The sequence below is a fragment of the Mobula hypostoma genome, chromosome 2 (assembly GCF_963921235.1).
Source record: "Mobula hypostoma chromosome 2, sMobHyp1.1, whole genome shotgun sequence".
NCBI lineage: Eukaryota > Metazoa > Chordata > Chondrichthyes > Myliobatiformes > Myliobatidae > Mobula > Mobula hypostoma.
This window is the reverse complement of record NC_086098.1, coordinates 62,462,996-62,485,835: the sequence shown is the minus strand read 5'-3', so window position 1 is coordinate 62,485,835 and position 22,840 is coordinate 62,462,996. Positions and strand designations below refer to the sequence as shown.

At 39.6% G+C, this 22,840-nt stretch overlaps 2 protein-coding genes across 4 annotated transcripts in view; one reads left to right on the top strand and one right to left on the bottom strand.

The window, feature by feature from the left end:
• iah1 (isoamyl acetate hydrolyzing esterase 1 (putative)) overlaps positions 1 to 11,228 on the top strand; it is a 60,176-nt gene extending 48,948 nt beyond the window's left edge. The window contains exon 7 of one of the 2 annotated variants that reach the window (XR_010016577.1): positions 9,893 to 11,228. The gene's annotated coding sequence lies outside the window, so the exon portion shown is untranslated. Of the gene's footprint in view, positions 1 to 9,533 lie in introns of both variants that reach the window. The other variant, XR_010016576.1, reaches the window with a different exon arrangement.
• The window catches only part of adam17b (ADAM metallopeptidase domain 17b), a 91,637-nt gene that overhangs the window by 5,919 nt on the left and 62,878 nt on the right, over positions 1 to 22,840 (bottom strand). For both annotated transcript variants that reach the window (XM_063037856.1, XM_063037866.1), the window contains exons 15-18: positions 15,830 to 15,957; positions 11,668 to 11,746; positions 9,313 to 9,401; positions 8,434 to 8,490 (exon numbers count right to left, since the gene is read on the bottom strand). In XM_063037856.1, coding sequence (XP_062893926.1) covers positions 8,434 to 8,490; positions 9,313 to 9,401; positions 11,668 to 11,746; positions 15,830 to 15,957 — 353 coding nt within the window. The remainder of the gene's footprint in view (positions 1 to 8,433; positions 8,491 to 9,312; positions 9,402 to 11,667; positions 11,747 to 15,829; positions 15,958 to 22,840) is intronic.

Genomic DNA, 22,840 nt, shown 5'->3' with positions numbered 1-22,840 from the left:
AAACCAAATAATTACAGGTCAGTGAGCCTGACATCAGTAGTAGGTAAATTAGTGGAAGGTGTTCTGAGAGATCGGATATACAAGTATTTGGACAGCCAAGGGCTGTATAAGGATAGTCAGCATAGCTTTGTGCGTGGTAGATCGTGTTGAACGAATCTTGTAGAGTTTTTTTGAGGAGGTTACCAAGAAAGTAGATGAAGGAAAGGCTGTGGATGTTGTCTGCATGGACTTTAGTAAGGCCCTTGACAAGATCCCACATGGGAGGTTAGTTCAGAAGGTTCAGACACTAGGTACCCATGGAGAGGTTGTAAACTGGATTTGAAATTGGCTGTATGGGAGAAGACAGAGTGGTAGTGGATGATCGCTTCTCAGACTGGAGGCCTGTGACTAGTAGTGTGTCTCAGGGATCTGTGCTGGGACCATTGTTGTTTGTTGTCTATAACAATGATCTAGACGATAATGTGGTAAATTGGATCAGCAAGTTTGCTGATGACACTAAGATTGGAGGCATTGTGGACAGCGAGAAAGGCTTTCAAAGCTTGCAGAGGGATCTGGACCAATGGGAAAAAATGGGCTAGGAAATGGCAGATGGAATTTAATGCAGACAAGTATGAGGCGTTGCATTTTGGAAGGACAAATCAAGGTAAGATATACACAGTAAATGGTAGGGCACTGAGGAGTGCGGAGGAACAAAGGGATCTGGGAGTTCAGATACATAATTCCCTGAGAGTGGCGTCACAGGTAGACGGTTGTAAAGAAGGCTTTTGGCATCCTGGCATTCATAAATCAAAGTATTGAGTATAGGAGTTGGGATGTTGTGGTGAGGTTGTATAAGACATTGGTGAGGCCAAATTTGGAATATTGTGTGCAGTTCTGGTCACCTAACTATAGGAAGGATATCCTTAAGATTGAAAGAGTACAGAGAAGATTTACTACGATATTGCCGGGTCTTCAGGAGTTGAGTTACAGGGAAAGATTGAACAGGTTAGGACTTTATTCCTTAGAGCGTAGAAGAATGAGGGGAGATTTGATAGAGGTTTACAAAATTATGAGGGGTATAGACAGAGTAAATGCAAGTAGACTCTTTTCCACTTAGATTAAGAGAGATAAATACGAGAGGGTTTAGGGTGAAAGGGGAAAGATTTAGGGGGAACTTCTTCACTCAGAGAGTGGTGAGAGTGTGGAACGAGCTGCCATCTGATGTGGTAAATGCGGCCTCATTCTTAAGTTTTAAGAATAATTTAGATAGATACATGGATGGGAGAGGTCTGCAGGGTTATGGACTGGGTGCAGGTCAATGGGACTAGCGGACTAGTGTACAAGGAAGCAAAAATTAGTGGGAAAACAGGACAGGATGACTTTTAAAAACTTACAGAAGGAAACTAAGTCAGGAAAGAAAAGATGAATTATGAAAGGAAGTTGGCAATTAACATAAAAAAGGAGACTTTTTTTTAAGTATTCAAAGAGTAAAAGAGTGACACGGGTAGATATAGGACCAATTGAAAATGATGCTGGAGAAATTATAATGGGTAACAAAGAGATGACAAAGGAACTAAATGAGTATTTTGCATCAGTCTTCACAGTGGAAGACATTAGCAACATAACTGATAGCCAGAGGTCTCAGGGAATAGAATTAGGTACAGTCAAGATTACTGGAGCGGAAGTGCTTGGGAAGCTAAGTAGACTAATGCAGGATTCTCAGTAATATTAGCTGGACTGTTAATCGCTTATTACCAAAATGGCTTCTCTGAAGTGTTATGCTAAAATGGCTTCTCGTAATGTTAACTGCTGAGCAAGGGGTTCTCTGTAACAGCAATGTTTGGGTTATACTTAGCGATAATGGAAATTGTATTCACTTGTTAGCCAATGGAAGTCATGTTATGTTATCTTGTATATGTGTGCTGAGTTGGAGGGCGCAAGCAGGAAGAACAGACGTGTAGGGAACGGTCAGTGGTTCCAGGGCGGCAGGTAGGGGGGTCAGATAGTGGCCGGAGTCTCGGAAGGACGTTGTGGATGGAATCGGAGGCGTGAGCTCCAACATATTAAAATATTCTGTGCACAAGACTGATAAGTTACTTAGGTGGCGCCTTTTCTTTTAGTTGTTGCTACTAACCCATCACCAAATCTTGCTATAAAGTATAATTCTTTACTCGCACTTGGTATATTGTTTGATATTTGTGTCGTGGCTGATCACTGGGCGCCTTACACCATATCCGCACCAAAGCATTTGCACTGTTTGGCGGGGTCGACAGCTATTCACCCTAGACAACGGGAGTCAGTTGGGACAAAGGCTGTTACACTAAGAATCGATGTCTCCCGGACCAGATGAGGTGCACCCATGGGTTCTGAAGGAGGTGGCTTTGGAGATTGTGGAGGCATTGGAAAGGACCTTCCAGGAATCAATAGACCGGCATGGTTCTAGAGGACTGGAAGGTCGCAAATGTAGTTCCGCTGTTTAAGAAAGGAGGGAGGCAGCAAAAAGAAAATTACACACCTATTAGTCTTACATCGGTAGTTGGAAAGTTATTAGAGTTGATCCTCAAAGACGAGGTTATGAAATACCTTGAGGTGCATGACAAGATAGGCCCAAGCCAGTATGGTTTCATGAAGGGAAGATCTTGCCTCAGCAACCTATTGGAATTTTTTGAGGTAATCTCAAATAAGATTGACAAAAGAGAGGTTGTGGATGTTGTGTATTTGGATTTTCAAAAGGCCTTCGATAAGGTGCTGCATAAGAGGCTGCTTAATAAGATGAGAGCCCATGGAATTACGGGAAAGATATTGGAATGGGTGGAGCATTGGCTAATAGGCAGAAAGCAAAGGGTGGGAATAAAGGGATCCTATTCTGATTGGTTGCCGGTTACTAGTGGTGTTCCGCAGGGGTCGGTGTTGAGGCCGTTTCTTTTTACAATGTATATCGATGATTTAGATTATGGATTAAATGGTCTTGTGGCTAAGTTTGCGGATGACACCAAGATAGGTGGAGGAGCAGGAAGTGTTGAAGAAACAGAAAGGTTGCAGAGAGACTTGGTCAGTTTAGCAGAGTGCGCAAAAAAATGGCAGATGAGATACAATGTATTCACAGGTTGAAGAGAAGATGACGGTGCGACACAGCGCGCAGCGGCCACTCCGGAATGAATATCAGTTATCTGTCAGGTAGGATGCCGTGCACAATCCTGATTTGATGGAGACGGACGTGAGAAGCACAGAGGAACATCTGGTGAAACTTTTGAAATGCCTGTTTCGCTGCCGCTGCTACTGTGCAATCGAGAATCTCTGGAGGGTAAGGCCCCGAATCCTCAGCTTTGCCTGTTGCTTGGCAGCCAGGGTCAAAGCATTCGGCAGAGATGGTGCTCGGTGTCGGAGGGCTGGTCGGAGGCTCGAAGTTTTCGGACGGACTCAGAGTCGGCTGTGGTCGGGTGCTTCCAGGGTGCTGCATCGGCAAGTTTGCGGTGCTGGAAGTTCATGGCAGGGAGAGTTTTTCTTCCTTCTACCGTCTGCGTGAGATGATGAGGCTATCGGGACTTTGAGACTTTTTTTTTTACCATGCCCATGGTCTGCACTTTATCAAATTACGGTATTGCTTTGTACTGTTGTAACTATATGTTATAATTATGTGGTTTTTGTCAGTTTTAGTCTTGGTCTGTCTTGTGTTTCTCTGATATCATACTGGAGGAACATTGTATCATTTCTTAATGCATGCATTACTATATGACAATAAACGAGGACTGAGTGTCCTTATAATCTAATCTAACCTAATCTAATGTTCAGAAATGTATGGTTGTATATCTTGGAAGAAGAAATAATCGGGCAGATTATTATTTAGATGGGGAGAAAATTCAAAAATCGGAAGTGCAAAGCGACTTGGGGTTCCTTGTGCAGGATACCCTAAAGGTTAACCACCAGGTTGGATCAGCAGTAAGGAAAGCGAATGCTATGTTGGCATTCATTTCAAGAGGAATAGTGTATAAGAGTAAGAAGGTGTTGGTGAGGCTCTATGGGGCACTGGTGAGACCTCATTTGGAATACTGTGTGCAGTTTTGGGCCCCCTATCTTAGAAGGGATGTTCTGATGTTGGAGAGAGTTCAGAGAAGATTTACAAGGATGATTCCTGGAATGCAGGGGCTAACATATGAGGAGCGTTTGTCGGCTCTTGGACTGTATTCATTAGAGTATAGAAGAATGAGAGGGGATCTCACAGAAACATTTTGAATGTTGAAAGGGTTAGACAGAGTAGATGTGGAAAGGTTGTTTCCCTTGGTGGGCGAGTCCAGGACAAGAGACCACAGTCTTAGAATTAGAGGGTAACCATTTAAAACAGAGATGAGGAGAAATTTTTTTAGACAGAGGGTCATGGATTTATGGAATTCGTTGCCACATACAGCTGAGGAGGCCCGATCATTGAGGGTGTTTAAGGAGGGGATTGATAGGTATCTAATTAGTCAGGGTATCAAGGGATATGGGGAAAAAGCCGAAAATTGGAACTAGATGGGAGAATAGCTCATGGTGGAGTGGCAGAGCAGACTCGATGGGCTGAATGGCCTACTTCTGCTCCTTTGTCTTGTGATTAGAAGGGCCAAATGGCCTGTTTTCTGTGCTGTAGTGTTCTATGGTTCTAAAGGACCCCTTAGGAGGCAGTGATCATATTATGACTGAACTTGTACTACAATTTGAAAGGAAAAAGTATAAATCACATGTATCAGTATAGCAATGGAATAAAGGGAATTACAGAGGTATACGACAGAGGAGCTTGGAGGGGGATGCTGGCAGGCATGATGGCAGAACAGAGATGGCTGAAATTTCTGGGAATAGTTCACAAGGCGCAAGTGGGAATAAAGGGGGCCTTTTCTGGTTGGCTGCCAGTGACTAGTAGCATTCCTCGGTGGTCAGTATTGGAACCGTTTCTTTTCACATTGTGTGTCAATGATTTAGATAGTGCAATTGATGGCTTTGAGGCAAAGTTTGCAGATGATACGAAGATAGGTGGAGCAATAGGAAGTGATGAGGAAAAAATGCGATTGCAGCAGGACTTAGACAAATTGGAAGAATGGGCCAAAAAGTGGCAGATGGAATACAGTGTTGGGAAATGTATGACAATGCATTTTGGTACAAGGAACAATAGTGCAGACTATTACCTAAATAAGGAGAAAATTCTGTGGTCAAAAACACCTTATTAATGAGGGAGTACAGAGGAGAATTGTCAGACTGGTTCAAACTGACAGGAAAGCGACTGTAACTCAAATAACCACACACTACAACAGTGGCTTGCAGAAGAGAATCTCTAGAAGCACAACACATTGAACCTTCAAGTGGACAGGCTTCAGCAACAGACCACGTACATACACTTTGTGGCCAGTCTATTAAATCCAGGACGTACCTAATGAAGTGTCCACTAAGTGTATGTTTCTAGGCCAAGTGTGGGTGCATTTTGGCTCTTCATACTATTTGCATTTGTACTCTTAAATTGCCTGGTCTCTTGGTAAATTAGTTCATAAGTAAATGTATGTATAGCTGCAACTACATATTTACAATATTTGGCTATAATACAAAATAATTTGTATTAAATGAAGTAGCTGACAGATGAAATGTTCACCATCATAGCTACCCGAACATTTAAATCCACACATAACAATATACAGTCTGACCTTTCATTATTATTTTAACAGTACCGTAGGGTGCAGGCCCTTCCAGCTCTTCAAAAGAACAACTTTTTTCTGCTTTTGTCTACACAGTGGTATCCACGTGGACTACAACAAATTGCCCTAGCTTTGTAGTCATGTGTGATTTCCTCATTTCCATCTAATGACATCTTTGTACGGCTGTATAATTAGCTAATTTTAAACAATTTCATGTTAAACTTTAACAGAAGCTTAGTTCAGATTTGTTCCTGAATAGTACACGGTATTCTGCCTCAGTAACTCCCGACAAACTCGATTAACCCTAACCAAACTACGGGACAATTTACCACAACCTATCCAATACATCTTTGGATTGTGGGGGACATCTGGCAAAAGCAAATAACATTAGGAATGGTGAGGGTGGAGCACCACGGGATGGGTGAGGCAAGAGAGAGTGCCAGGTGCAGGAGGTGGCGCAAGTGCAGACACACTTAGCCCTAAGGCACCAGGGAAGTTTTATCTGATTCCAAACAATTGGTTTAATGGTCATTACGGAAGGTCGGTCTGGTGCTTCTTGCTCCCTCTCCTCTCCCTTCTCCTTTTCCCAACCACGATTCCCCTCTGCCTGCCCCCTTCCCGCCCTCAGTCTGCAATAGAGACCCACATCAGAATCAGGTTTATCATCACCAACGTATGTCATGAAGCTGAGTTTTTTTTGTGATAGCAGTACAGTGCAATACATAGAACTACTATAGTACTGTGCAAAAGACTTAGGCACCGTAGATATATATATATGCGCCTAAGACGTTTACACGGTACTGTAAGTGTCTTCTCAGAATGCTCCAGAGATGAGTGTAAGATCATTTGTGCTCAAAGCATTTCATAATGGTAAATGAAAGAGCCACTGGTCAGTAGTCATTCTGTTACCTTGTAATTCTTAGGCACTGGGATGATAGTGGTCTTCTTAAGGGAGGTGGGAATCATAGATTAAAGCAGGGAGAAGTTAACACCTGCTCTTTATGATCTTTATAAATGGGGAAGCCGAAGAGTGGGTTAATAAGTTTGCAGATGCCATGAAAGTTGGTGGTGTTGTGGGTAGTGTAAAAGGTTGTCAGGTTACAATGGGACATTGACAGGATGCAGAGCTGTGCTGACAAGAGACAGATGACGTTCAACCTGAAAAAGTGTGAAGTGTTACACTTGGGAATGTCGAACTTGAAGACAGAGTACAACGTTAATGATAACATTCTTAGCAGTGTGGAGTAACAGGGATCCTGGGGTTCGTGTCCACAGATTTCTCAAAGTTGTTGTGCAAGTTGGTAGGCTGGTTAAGGAAACATATGATGTGTTTGCCTTCATTAGTCGGGGGACTGATTTCAAGAACTGAGTTAATGCTGCAGCTCTATAAAACTCTGGTGAGACCACACTTGGAACATTTATGGTCTTATTCTACTTCTATGTCTTATGGATAATTGATAAGGTCAATCCAAAGTAAAGACAAACAAATTATATGCCAATATGTAAAGATAATTGTGTGAAAAAATTGATGACATCCTTCTTGTTGGTGTCAAATTTTAACTATGCTATGAAGTGCCTTGGACATCTTGCCATGTTGGGTGTCATATAAAATCTAATTATTGGCTGCATCAATTCAATGTTACAGCATAGTTGCATTGACAGTTTGCATTTACCTCCCTGTAGTCATGTGAACTATGGCAGCATTCTATCTATTTTCAGAGGCCACTGGGCAGGCTATTAAAATACATATTAATCTTACATTGTAAATCAACTGTTTGCACTTCATGCAGATGCAATTAGGCTATTTAATATTCTTACAAAAAAATAACACAGAAGTATTTGGGGAGAACAACATCAAACTAAATCCAACTCTAAATCACTAATAGACATACATAGCAACACACATCAAAGTTGCTGGTGAATGCAGCAGGCCAGGCAGCATCTCTAGGAAGAGGTACAGTCGACGTTTCAGGCCGAGACCCTTCGTCAGGACTAACTGAAGGAAGAGTTAGTAAGAGATTTGGAAACTTTGGCAACTTTGATGTGTGTTGCTTGAATTTCCAACATCTGCAGAATTCCTCTTGTTTGAATAGATATACATAAATGATTTTCAGCAATGTCCCACTGAAAGCAATTCTGGCCATCAATAATTTGCCCGTCTTGACTGAGTGGTAAGTACAGGGGCTTCTCAGGTTACAGATGACCTAATTTACAGTTATCTGATTTCACGCAAATTCTCCGATACATCTGTAAGGCATTTTTCAAGCTAATAATAATGTTTCATGGTATTCTTTAATAACTAGGTATCATATATATTCCATTAGTTTAATTATAGGTGGTAGAAATTAAAGGACTATAGCATGTGTCTGTAGAGCAATACAGTGTGGGTTACGATAAAAACCTGATGTTCCTGACATACAGATAGTTCTCAGGAATAGACCCTTATGTAACCAGTGGACTGTTATGTGGGTTCAAACCTAAATTCACAATAGATCATTTTGCAGTGCACACCTTTCCTGAAGCCCTACTCAATGCCACGAGAAGCAAGCTATTTGGCCATACAACACCAACCTGATTGAAGCAATGATGAACTCAATATGAAATCCAATATCCTACAAGATCTCATGTTATTTAAATGTGTTTGCTTATCCTGCACTGAATAAACTGTGCCAGCATTCTGGTTATAGATGAAAACAAGTCATATTTTGCATAGAAAGATATGCAAGCCTAAAATTCATCTCACTGATCAGAATTTGACTGTCATAAGTTATAATAAATAAATTTCTAAAATACATACACTGGGAGGGAAGAATGTTTTCGAGCTCTCCTCATACTGCTGGTCTAATTTCTTATCCTGAAAGGAAAAATTTAAAGAATCTGTTAACTTATCCCTGTGCTTTCTTGCTATAAACCAAACTATTAAGAATTTCAGAAAAATTCCGTTCCACACAAAACAGCCCACATTTTGGCATAACCTTAAAGCTACTGTCAGCCATGACTCAACAGCAGCATTAGTGTCTTGAGTCAAAAGGTGATTCAAAATCCCACTCCAGAACTTGGCACCGAATTCTAAGTTGGCACTCCATTACAGTTCTGAGAATACCATCACAGACAATGCTTATTGGATGAGATATTACATCAAGGAACATCAACTTACTCACAAGAAGAGCAGGGAATTATGTTAGTAAACCTACCAATACTGATTCCAACCCCGCCCTCCCACCACCCCCACAAACCATCATCAGTTAAAAAAAAACTTCTGGGCATGATCACATTACTGTTGCTGAAATTTCCTACCTTATAACAGCACCTGCACTTCAAAAGTACTTTCGGATATCCCAAGGTTATGAAGTAATAATGCAGGTACTTATTTTCACCCAAAAATACTGTTCTTTGATTCCCAAGTAGAAAAAAATTTTAGTACAACATTTATAATGACATATTTACATCCATATGGGCACTATGACAATCAAAAGATATGGATGTGGTAGGACAGGAGAATTGTAGTACAGGATCAGGCATTATTTTGTAAATAGCAGAGTAAGCTTGAGGAAAACTACTACATCTGATTACATACATTTTAAGCTTTGTGGCTCAAGCTTCCAAGATAACAATGGAAACAAACAAAAAAGGATCGGCCATTCTCATGGTGTTCAGAAACAAATATCTTTCTTACCACACAATGGACAAGAATACTGAGAGGAATCCAAAAGACAAGAGAGAATACAACAACGGATCCAACAATGTTGTCAGCAAGGAATTTCCCTGTTTTAAAAAAAAAGTAGCATCAGCATTTACAGATTATTGCAATGTTGAAGATTATTATACTAGATTAGGTCTGCTGTCAGTTCTATTACTAACATGTCTATTATTGACAATTTCTTTCCCTCTCCACAGATGGAACTTGGATGTTCTAGGTTAAATTCATTGAGGTGGATTGTGTGCTTTTCCATGCGTCTGCTAAAATATATTCCATCATCTTGCAGAAAAGGTTAAATCAAACTGAAACTGGCAGAGTGAAACTTGAAAAAGCAAACTGCAGCAATGTCCACCTCTTTGTTACTTTTGCTTAAAAGTAATCAGTTAAGTAAATGATAGGTCCAAGATTAACCTTAAATATCATCATATCCATGTTAGACAACTTCACGCCAGCTGCTATCCTGACTGAGATCAATTAGCCCGGCACTGACCTGTAATTGAACCAGAAGTCATTTCACTCAGTAACTCTCGGAATGTTTGTCTTTATTTATTTATAGGGTGGAGGCATTGTTGGCAAGGAAAGCATTTATTTCTCATCATTGACAAGATGAGCTGCTTTCTTGTAGCAGTACTTGTACAGTGCTGTCGGGTGGTAGTTCCAAAATTTAGAGCCAGAGACAACGAATGAATATTCGTCAGGACAGTCTTCAGCTTAGAAATAAACCTGCAGGTCCACGTTCTTCTTGGTGGAAGCAGTCACCTGTTTAGGAAGATCTGTTGAAGTAGCCTTGGCAAGTAACTGATTTATATTTTATAAATGCACTTATGTAGGGTTGGTGGAGACATTACCAATCAACCAAACTTCCTTGTCCTGGATGGTATCAAACTTCTCATATTATTTGAAGTTGCAATTATCTGAACAAGTGGGGAGTAATTTCCTTCATTCAACTGCAGACAGAGTCGTCTCTTTCAGCAGGATACCAAGCCTCTGATTGCCCTTGTCACCACAGTATTTACATGGTTGGTCCAACAGAATATCAAGAGTGGATTTTAACCTGTCTCCAGTTGGACACATTCATTGTCTGGCACATGTGTGACATGAAGGTCATTTGAATCTTATCACCATATGTTTGAATGTTGTTGAGCCTGAGCTTCATTTTATGAGCTACAAATATTCTACCTTCTGACCTTGCAACAGAAGGAATTTCACTGATGATCTACACGTGTTCCATTTACCCAAAGAAAGATTTGAGTGTAAGTATTCAATAGCCTGTGAGAGGCATTACAACTAATATGTTCTTTATAACAGCAATAAGGCAAAATTTCTATTAAAAATGTTATTCTAAAATACATAATTGGTTTAACCCATCACCCATTTACAATGTTTTAAAAAAAATAAGAAATAATGTCTGAATTTTGTTTATAGTTGGACACTAGGACAAAATTGTAAACATTAAGGATTAAGAAACTGAACGGTGAGATTTGCAAATATTTTATTCTAATGAAGTGCTCAAGTATATTTGTATCCTTGAAATTTACAGATACCCTGTGGTTTTGTAGGCTTGATTCGCAGACACAGGGAGATGAGTAAGTTGCCTCACACATATGTTGAAATAAAGATTACCAATTATTATGACAAATTCTTGGAACTGGAACTGGTTTATTATTGTCACATGTACCGAGATACAGTGAAACGCTTGTCTCACACACTGTTCATGAAGATCAGGTCATTACACAGTTCTTTAAGGTAAAACAAGGTCTACCTGTAGCAATGCAAAATAAAGTGTAACAACTACAGAGAAAGTACAGTGGAAGTAAACAATAAGGTGCGAGATCATAACGACATAGACTGTGAGGTCAAGAGACAGCTTATTGTACTAAAGACAAGACAAAATCTGCAGACACTGGAAATCCGAGCAACACACACAAAATGCTGGAGGAACTCAGCAGGCCAGGTAGCATCTATGGGGAAAAAAGCACAGTCGATGTTTTGGCCCAAAACATTGATTGTACTGTTTTCCATAGATGCTGCCTGGCCTGCTGAGTTCCTCCAGCATTTTGTGTGTTATTGAACGAGAGACCTATTTTCATAAACTTATACTTGTCAATTGCTCTTAATGTGAATAAAGTGAAAAGTAACAAATTAGGATAAACTCATTCGATTATTTAGCTCTAGCAAAACACAACTGCATTTTGTAAATTATTTTACTTAATCTATAGTTAACATATTTAAGATCAATTCACAGCCGCAGAAACAATTTTTGTTCAGTTCTTTCAAGAGGCACAAGAACAAAAGAATGTAGGAGAATACAAACATTGTGTGTCAGCTTACCGAAAGTGTTGATATCCAATTTCTCAATGAACTCCCAGAATCGTTCTATTACATCCTGTACTTGCTTTTCACATTTGCCCTGTACAAGCAAATTTTAAACAAAAAAACAATTAAACCATTAAAACAGTGACATCTATCAACAGATATAACTGTTTAAGTATATTTCCATCATTAGGTTGATAAAAAGCAGTTTTAGGTACACATTAATTAGAAAATGTCTTCATTCTCTGTCCCTCCCACCTCGCTGAGTACCAGTTATTGGCAGCATTTTATTTACACCTCCTCTAAAGATGTCCATTAATCTCTTTACTGTGTCCCTAACTACATTCTTTTGCTTTATGCAATCAAATCTCTCTTTTGCTTAACTTCCTAATTTCCACCAAAACACATTAGCTATTTCTTCCCTTTACCTTTATCCTGACTCTATACTTAAAACCAGTTACTACACTTGATTAGTGCCAGCTCTGACTAAAAGATCACTGACCTGAAACAGAACTTTGATTCTACTTTCAGAAATGGTGCCATTGCCTCAGGTTTATCCCCGATTCCTAAAGCAACTGATCTACATAACTACCAAATAACAATGTCTCTGGGCTAATTGTGGGTCAGGTTACTGAGAAAACTCTAGTGTTAAACTAGCTGAGGAAAAGGGTTTTAAATTTAGACGCATCTAAAGGACAACGGAAGAGAAATTATTCCTTGCACGGCAATACTAAACTTGTGTGGTGTTACTTTTGGATATACTCACTTCCTTCATAGCAGCTCCACTGAGGTTAGTAGAACTGAATAGGTAGAAATAAGTACAACTATTAGCCAATGCTAATATATCCTAATTTTAATAAAACATTCTTATTAAGTGGATATACATAATAGTGTGCTAGAAGACTATTTATAACTCGTATACTAGCGGACAATTGTAATAATTTATGCAGTACTGTGCAGAAGTCTTAGGCACATATGTGTAGCTAGGGTGCCTAAAACATTTGCACAGTAATGTAGTATTTTTATGTATTGCATTGTACTGCTGCCACAAAAAAAATGTCATGACATGTGAATAACGATAAACCTAATTCTGATATGGGTCTCTATTGTGGACTGAGAGTGGGAAGGGGGCAGGGAGAGGGTATCATGGTTAGGAAAAGGGGGAGGAAGCAGGAAGCACCAGAGAGACATTCTGTAATGATCAGTAAACCAAGTGTTTGGAATCAAATCACCTTGCCTGATGTCTCCGGCAGCACTCCACCCTCGCTATTCCCAACATCCTTTGCTCCCGCTAGATTTACAAACTTGCTCTCTGCACCATGATGCAAAAGCCTTATGCACCCTAGCAATATATACTGTATGTGCCTCTAAGACTTTTGCATAGTAGTGTCGTTTCATAGATACTTTCCCCAAGTAGTCATTCCTAACACACAAACATCCAATGGTTGTTCAAACAAATTAATCAATAAATCTTCAGCTGTCTTCCTCTGATCACATGTGTACTGAAAGGAATCGCAGACATTTATCAAAAATAGGAACCCAGGTGCACTTCTGCCTCATTCACTCAGTAATTCACAATCCTGTACACATGGCTTTATCACCAGAATCAAAATCAGGTTTAATATCATGGGTAGATGTTGTGAAGTTTGTTGTTTTGCAGCTTCAGTAATGCATAACAACTGCAATGCATAACCACTTTAAAAAACTATAAATTAAAATAAATATATATTTAAAAAAATTAGTACAAGAAGACAGCAAAAAAAAAAGTGTAGTATTCATGGATTCATTGTCCATTTGTAAGTCTGATGGCAGAGGTAAGGAAGCTGTTCCTGAAATGTTGAGTGTGTGGTTTTTGGCTCCTGTACCACCTCCTTGTTAGTAGCAATGAGAAGAGGGCATGTTCTGGATGATGAAGGCCCTTAATGATGGATGTCGCCTTTTTGAGCCATCACCTTTTCAAGATGTTCTCAATACTGAAGAAGCTAGTGCCCATGATGTAGCTGGCTGAGTTTACCACTTTCTGCAGCTTTTTCTGGTCCCTCCATACCAGAAGGTGTTGCAAAGAGTTACAATGCTCTCCACAGTACATCAGTAGAAATTTGCACGTCTTCAGTGACATAACAAGTCTCCTCAATCTCCTAATGAAATATAGACACTGTAAGAAAATAAATTACTTTATGCCTTCTTTATAAATGCATCAATATGTTGGTCTCAGGATAGATCTTCAGAGATGTTGACACCCAGGAACTTGAAACTGCTCACCCTTCCCACTGCTGATCCCTTGATAAGGACTAGTGTCCCGAAGCCCACAATCAATTCCTTGGTCTTACTGATGTTGAGCGCAAGGTGGTTATTGCGACACCACTCAACCAGCTGATCTATCTCCCTCCTGTACACCTCCTCATCATCATCAGAAATTCTGCCAATAGTAATGTCACTGGCAAATGTATAAATGGCATTTGAGCTGCGCTTGCCTCACAATTGTGGGTATAGAGAGAGCAGGGCACACATCTGGCACACGATGCATAATTACTATTTGTGCATTTCTGACTTGTATGATTCTGCCTCTTATCCAGCTTGGCCAATGGGGAAAAAGGTACATTAATATTTACTACTCATGCAATTTTTTTTTAAAAAACAAGTCATTTTCTGTGTATTCATAAATACTATTAACTTCAATATGAAAGTACAAATTTCCTCCAAAACCTTCAACACTGTTTTACAAACGTGTTCTGCTATGTATTAACAGTACAAGACTATTGTTAGAAAAATTATTATTCCTTTTGTGAACTCTATAAAAGAAAACTCAAGCATACAAGTTCCAATCACTGTAACAGGTCAAGTCACTTTCAAAGACTGCAAGAAGGTCAAATGAAATTAAGCTTCAGGCAATTTTCTGCAAAGCAAATGAAATTCAAAGTTTAAAAATAGATAACCTACAATGTCAAAACAACAGTTCACTGTGATTGCAGTAGCCTGTTATTCATTGCAGTGGATTAGTAACCTAGGATTACTTAGAAGTTCAAAATCCAAGATTCAAAATTCTTGGAATCAAACATATGATAACTTGTGGACAGCAAAGAAAAATAATTCATCATCATAAATAGTCAAAATCCTCCAAGGATGTAAAATGCTATTCATTGGCATTCTGTTTCCATCCTATGTAGCTCATGAAGTCTAGGCATGAGTAATGGATACTGCCTTGCCAATATTGTTTAATCCCAAATAAACTAAAATCTATTTCTGCTTGAACTTTCAAACAGCTGAAAATCCAAGGAGTATGCACTGATAGTAAAAAGAAGTGGTTCAAAACACCTTACAGAACAAATGATGACAAATGCCCACAAAGACGCAGGAAAATTTACAAAAATTTCATTTTCCTTAAACAAAATGCTGTAGTTCCATGAAATAAAAGCATCACGAGGAAAAGTAAAATCAAGGAAATACAAGTAAATAAATGTACTATAAAAATACAATGAATATTGTTGATAGAAAATAAATTACTTCTTAAAAGTTATACTATACTTATTACACACTTATACAGATATTTTATTATACTATACTTATTACACACACAGATATTTTATTGTCAATAATATCGTGAACCACCTTGTTGTGGTTGGTTACAGTTTTAATATTTCATTACCAAGCTTGTTTCTTATTTTAAACCAATCAAGGTTTTACTGTGTTAATACTCTGCAATGAAAGATTGCAGTTGGATTACCTGGACCATAAAGATAACTCAGTACCCAAAACAAATACCAAACTTGAGATACAACTTATTTACCAAGGCACAACAGACAGATGAAATAGTAATCCAGTTTGGAAGATATGGAATGAAATTCAACAAGTGTAGTTCTACAGCAAATTTTAACTCAAGAAACAAACATTCTTTTTCATTAACCCTCAGACTGTTCCCTTGCACTTCCTCTCGGGAAGTAATGATTCTGTTATCCAACAAAATATATCTGAGTATCTCCTGACTATGCTTCCAAGGCTGTTCTTGATAATGTTTTAGATATTAATACATTAAAATAAATCTTTATAATGTTTTACTAAAGACTGTTACAAGATATGATAGTAAAACCACCTAAGAATAGAAAAGACAGAAAAAAAATTGTGAAAGGGAACATTTTTCAGTAAAATTAAGAGTAACCCAGCCCTAAAAGTTGTTACTTACATATCCATCACAGAATCCAACAGTGCAGGGTTTTCCTTTGCGCAGATACAAAAACTGGTTGTTCTTATCCACATATGGTTTACAAATTCCATCTTCTCTACAACAAACTTTGCAAGAATTGTCCGTTTCTAAACAGTACAAAAACAAAGCAGCATTTTAGCATTTACAGATGCAATATATACATACTAAAATACTAATAGAAGCTGGATAAAAATATAATCCCATATAGTTAATGCAGTATTAAAATGAAACTGGTTATACAGAAAAGATTCTAGAAGTAAATCAGTAATTCAGCTCTACCCTCAAATTATTCTTAAATAGTCTTTTTACAATTTCTCTTATAAAGCAGTGACAACAAAATCTTCCATAAATTTAGCCTGGTAACTTTTAAAACTAATTTTTTACAACAGGTTTCCAAGGTAGACTGTTCTATATTCCCAATGGGCCTGAACTTCCTAGGACCTGATCAATGACTCGTGGTCCCAAACACAAGTCACCAGGGCCAAGTGCAAAGGGTCAACCTCACCAACCCTCAGTAACCTGTAGTCGATTAGCAAGACTCCAACGACCAGAAGACCTCAGGTGACAGACTGCTAAGACACAGCTTCTGGATCAGCCCCTCTAGACTCTGACGACCTGAACTGCAAAGGATATTAATGTATAAATACATTATATATATAAATAATAATTTTTGTATACAGTGCTATGCAAACGTCTTGGGCACATATATATAGCTAGGGTGCCTAAGATTTTTGCACATATAGTACTTATAAAACACACACACATATAGTACTTATGTATTCTCTCACTCTCCAGTTTTGCAAATCAAGCACACTACATTCCACTACCAAGCACCGCCACCCTGCCACCCCTCTCATCCACGTATCTTCTCTTAAATGTTACAATTGAACCTGCATCGACCACTTCTGCTGACAGCTCATTCCACACTCAAACCAACCTCTGAGTGAAGTAGTTCACCCTCAGATTCCCTCTAAATAGTTCACCCTCTACCCTAAACCTATGGCCTCTGGTGCTCCTCCCACCCCCCTTTTTCGTTCTTCCACTGCCTTCTGTCTCTTTTGCCAATCAACTTCCTAGCTTTTCGCTTCATCTCTCCCCCTCCAAGTTTCACCTATCACCTTGTATTTCTCTTTCCCCTCCCCCCACCTTTCAAATCTACTCCTCAGCTTTTTTCTCTCCCGTCCTGCCAAATGGTTTCGGCCTGAAACATCGACTGTGCTTTTTCCCATTGATGCTGCCCAACCTGCTGAATTCCTCCAGCATTTTGTGTGTGTTGCTTCAAGTTTTAATTTCACCTGACCTGAGTGGAAAAAGCCTGTATGCATTCATCCTAGCTATACCCCTCATACCTGTCTCCTCAAATATACCCAATTATTTTCTCAACCAATTATACTATATGCTTCAAAGCTATTCCAGGGTTATTCTACATTTCTGCAGTAGTGAATATCACATACATACACATATATCTGTTACTTATATCATTATAGAATCATAGAGTGGTTGTAACTCAATGCAAATGCTATCTTCTTCAAAACTTCTATCAACTTGTTCTTGAAAAGTTTGTGCTGATCATTCTACTCCAGGTAACATATCAATCCTGTCCTGAATCTGTTTATGAAAGCTTTTCTATGACTAAGTTTAAAATATTAGCCTGTAGTGGCTGGGTTTACTTGTATTCTTTTATTAAAATAAGTGACTAACATTTACCACACTTGAGTCTTCCACCCCTTGGTATCTAAAGAGCATCAAAAGATTATGAACAGTATCCCCACAATTTCCTCTCAATTTCCCTCAAAATTCTTAGGATTTATTCCTCCAGTCCACATCTTCTGCTAAAACATTAATGCTAGTGTGTCTAATTTCTCAACTACCTCCTCCTTCCTTACCACTCTCTTCTGAAGAAAGATACAAAGTTCCAATTTAATGCCCTAACACTTCCTCTCCATCCATCTGCAAGTTCCTATTGTAGTCCTCAAGGACCCCTATTCCTCAATATACTAGTTATATGCCAATCAAATATTTTTGCATTCCTATTTGTTGGCAGCTAATCTTCTCAAATGTTCTAAGATGATGCCAAGCTCTGATCTCTCCCAATGTCATGGCTCAGACTTCGTTGCTTTTTAGGGTTCATAGGGATGGTTTTGGGTCTTGTTTTGTTGCTGTGTCGCTATTCTGCTGAATGTTGTGGACATGGTATGTTGGTTTCAAAATGTGTGGTGACAGCACATCCTTAGGTTGTGTTAGTTGTTAATGCAAAGGACGCATTTCACTGTGTGTTTCAATGTACATCTATAAGTAGATGAATCTGAATCTAATATTCTCTTTGCTTCTGTTATTCTAATTTGCATTCACCATCCAATTCTTTTGTAATCAGGCTCAATCTATTTTATAAGCTGATGCTTCGCAAAAGCAAAAGAAAAAGACTGCTCATCTTCCTTTACATCCTCTTTTGTCACCGTAGGAGTTATGGTTTATTTGTTCCACCTTTGACTTCATGGAAATATACCTCAACCATATCTAAACCATCTCTTCCTTAAAGGCAGCCCATTGTTCTGTTACAATTTTCCCTGGAAATGTTTGTTCCAATTAACTTAGCCAGGCCACTCTCACTTCATTGAAACTTACCTTCCTTTAATTTCTTTTATTGTATTTCCAGGTATGCCATCAACTCACCTCTTCTGTTATGAATGTTACATACATTCAAATAAAGAACCCTTGATTTTATCTTATTATTTTTCTTATCTCTGACTGGTAGTGTACTCTAAAGTTTGAACACTCTTCTGTTTCCTGATAAACTCTGGTTTTTGTAATCCCCTCATTGCCATTTCCCTTATCATTATTTTCCTAAATCTCTCACTTGAAGCCCTATATTCGATTTCCATTTTCACTTGTCTTCCTTTTAATTCTATCCTCAGATTTGCTGCCAAACTGGTTTAAACATCCACAATAATAGAAACATAGAAAATAGGTGCAGGAGTAGGCCATTCGGCCCTTCGAGCCTGCACCGCCATTTATTATGATCATGGCTGATCATCCAACTCAGAACCCAGCCTTCCCTCCATACCCCCTGACCCCTGTAGCCACAAGGGCCATATCTAACTTCCTTTTAAACATAGCTAATGAACTGGCCTCAACAGTTTGCTGTGGCAGAGAATTCCACAGATTCACCACTCTCTGTGTGAAGAAGTTTTTCCTAACCTCGGTCCTAAAAGGCTTCCCCTCTATCCTCAAACTGTGACCCCTCGTTCTGGACCTCCCCAACATCGGGAACAATCTTCCCACATCTAGCCTGTCCAATCCCTTTAGGATCTTATACGTTTCAATCAGATCCCCCCTCAATCTTCTAAATTCCAACGAGTACAAGCCCAGTTCATCCAGTCTTTCTTCATATGAAAGACCTGCCATCCCAGGAATCAATCTGGTGAACCTTCTTTGTACTCCCTCTATGGCAAGGATGTCTTTCCTCAGATTAGGGGACCAAAACTGCACACAATACTAGCAACCCTGACTGCTTGAAGTGAATATTGACCCCATTTCCATTGGGTTGGACTACAAGATATATGCAGGAGTAGAATTAGGCCTTTCCACCCATTGGGTCTTCTTGCGCTAACCCTTAACACCCTTACCACCCATAGCAATTAAGAACCTATCAATCTCTGCCTTAAACAGCATAAAACACCCAAATACACCAAAGGCACCATAAAATGCTAGAACATGTTGATGTTAAGAAGGAGGATGTGCTAGAACTTTTGAAAAAAAACATTAGAATAGACAAGTCCCCAGGGCCAGATGGGGTACACTCCAGGTTAGTAAGGGTAGTGAAAGCAGAGATTGCCACACCCTTGGCGATGATCTTTGCATCCTCACTGGCCACAGGAGTCATGTCAGATGACTGGAGGGTGGCAAATGTTATTCCTTTGTTCAAGAACGGGAGTAGGGAGTGGGAATTATAGCAGTGAGTCTCACTTAAAGTGGTGGGCAAATTATAGGGGAGGATTCTTAGAGATAGGACTTACAAGTATTTGGAGAAGCATAGGCTGACTAGGGATAGTCAGCATGGCTTTGTGAGGGACAAGTCATGCCTCACAAGCCTGATTGAATCCTTTAAGGATGTGACAAAGCATATAAATAAAGGTAGAGCAGTGGATGTAGTGTATATAGATTTTAGTAAGGCACTTGATAAGGTTAACTAACTACAGAAGCTTTGTGACTGGTTGTCGAATCTATCCATACTATCATTTGGCCTTAACAGTCACAAACTTACAGATACTGATTGCAGTGTTTCAACAGTAAACCTGAGGAAGACATTTGGGTTTACCATTGAAACATTGCAATCAGTATCTGCAGTCAGTGACTGTTAAGCGAAAAGTTAGTATGGATAGACTTGATAAAGTTCCCTGTAACAGGCTCATTCAGAAAGTCGGAAAGAAGGTATGGATCCAGGAATTGGCTGGGAGGATACAGAATTCACTTGCCCTTAGAAAACAGAGGGTGCTAGTACATAGGGAGTATCATGCTTGGAGTCGGTGACCAGTGGTGTTCTACCGGGGTCTGGGCCCCATTCTTTGTGATTTTTATAAATGACTTGGAAAAGGAAGTGGAAATGTGGGTTGGTAGAGTTGTGGATAACGTGGAGAGTTGTTGTAGGTTGCAACGAGACATCGAGAGGATGTAGAACTGGTCTTGGAAGTGGCAGGTGGGGTTCAACATGGAAAAGTGCAATGTGATTCATTTTGGAAGATCGAATTTGAAAGGGAATTTAATAAAGGGTTAATGGCAGGATTCTTAGAAGTGTACATCCACAGATCCCTCAAAGCTGCCGTGCTAGTTGATAGGGTTGTTAAGAAGGTATTTGGTGAGTTGGCAATTCATTGGTTGGGGAATTGAGTTCAAGAGCCACAAAATAATTCTGTAGCTCTATAAAACTCTGATTAGACCACACTTGGAAAAGTGTTGTTTAGTGCTGGTCATCTCTTATGAAAACAGGTTGAGTGAGCTAGGGATTTTCTCTTTGGAGTGAAAAAGAATGAGAAGTGACTTGACAGAGGTGTACAAGATGATAAGGACATAGATCAAGTGGATTGCAGAGATTTTTGTTTCCTCAGGATGCAAATGGCTAATACAAGGGAGCATTATTTTATGGTGATTGCAGAAAAGTAGAAGAGGGATGTCAGAGGTAAGTTCTTTACACAGAGATTAGTGGGTGGGTGGAATGCCCTGCCGAGGGCAGTGGTAGAGGCAGATACATTGGGAGCATTTTAAAAATTCTTAAGATAGGCACATGGATGACAGAAAAATGGAAGGGTTATATAGGAGGAAAGATTTAGATTGACCTTAGAGTGGGTTGAAAGGTTAGCACAACATTGTGGGGTGAAGGGCCTGCACTGTGTTGTAATATTCTATGTTCTAATAACTTGGCTTCCATAGCCCTCTGAGGCAACAAATTCCAGAGATTCATCAACCTCAGGCTAAAGAAACCCCTCCTCATCTAAAGAGGCATCATTTTATTCTGAACCTGTGCCTTCAGAGTCTAGACTCTCCTACTAATGGAAACCTGTCCCCTGCACCCATTCTATCCAAGCCTTTCAGTATCCAGCACGTATCAATGAGATCCCCTCTCATCCTTCTGAATGCCAAGTACAGACCCAGAGACATGAAACGCTTCTCAGATGTTAAGCCTTTCATTCCTGAAATCATTCTTGTCAACATCCTTTGGACCCTCCATAGTGCCAGCATATCTATCCTTAGACATGGAGTCCAAAATTGCCCACAATATTCCAAATGCATCTGACTGGTACCTTATAGAAGCTTCAGCAGTGTAGCTTTGCTCTTGAAATGAATGCTAGCATTGCATTTGCCTTCGTTACTACCAATTCAACATACAAGTTAACCTGAAAGAAATACTAAACTATGAATCTCAAGTACCCCTGCAGCTGATTTCTGAATTTTCTCCCCAGAGAAAGTAGTCCACATTTCTATTCTTTCTACCGGAGTGCATAACACTATGCTGTATTCTTTGCTTACTATTCCAACTTGTCCAAGTCCTACTGCAGACTCTGTGATACTACCTGTTCCTTCACCTGTCTTTGTATTGGCTACAAATTTGGCTCAATGCCACCAGTTTCTTCAACACCATCCTTCTGGCCTGTAGTCAAGGAGCATCCTCCCTTCAGCCACACATTCTGTCTTCCTGTTTCTGTATCCACAAGTACATGGCCCTGGTGTTACTTAAGTGTTTGCTGTCGTTTGAGTTTTTGTTTTTTATCCTCTCTTTAGCTTTTTCAATTTTTCCCACAGTAGTCCATCCTACCTATAATCATCATACCTATAATTACTAGCACCATTCTGTAACCTGTTTGCCCTCCATTTTCATGATGCTCGGCAGCCAGTGACATCCTTGACCTTGGCACCATAGAGGTAACATATCATGTGACAATGAAAATGTCTGCTCCTTCATGTTATCACTATTGTTTTCTATTCTAGCGTCATGTAGCAGGGAAACAGATCCTTTGGCCCAACTCATCCATGCTAAACAAGATGCCCATCTAGGCTAGTTCCATTTGCCTGCATTTCACCTTTATCCCTCTAAACTTTTCCTATACACATGTACCCTCTTCCCTGCTGTGCACTCAAGTCACCCGTGATACCTGTCACTGGCTCCGGCTACAACCTCTAAGACATTCCCCCACCCCCGCTGTTCTCCCCACCACAAAAAGCATCACCCTCAAGAAGGGTCCTGGCCCAAAATTCCAACTGTTTCTGGAGATGCTGCCTGACCTACTGAGTTCCTCTCGGTTTTTTTTTTGCACTACCTTACTTTCCATTTTTCTATTTTCTATTTATGATTTATAATTTAACTTTTTAATATTTACTATGGATTTGTAATCCAGGGAGCAGGAAGCGCAGAATCAAATATCGCTGTGATGATTGTACGTTCTACTATCAATTGTTTGGCGACAATAAAGTATAAAGTTCCTCCAGTACTATGTG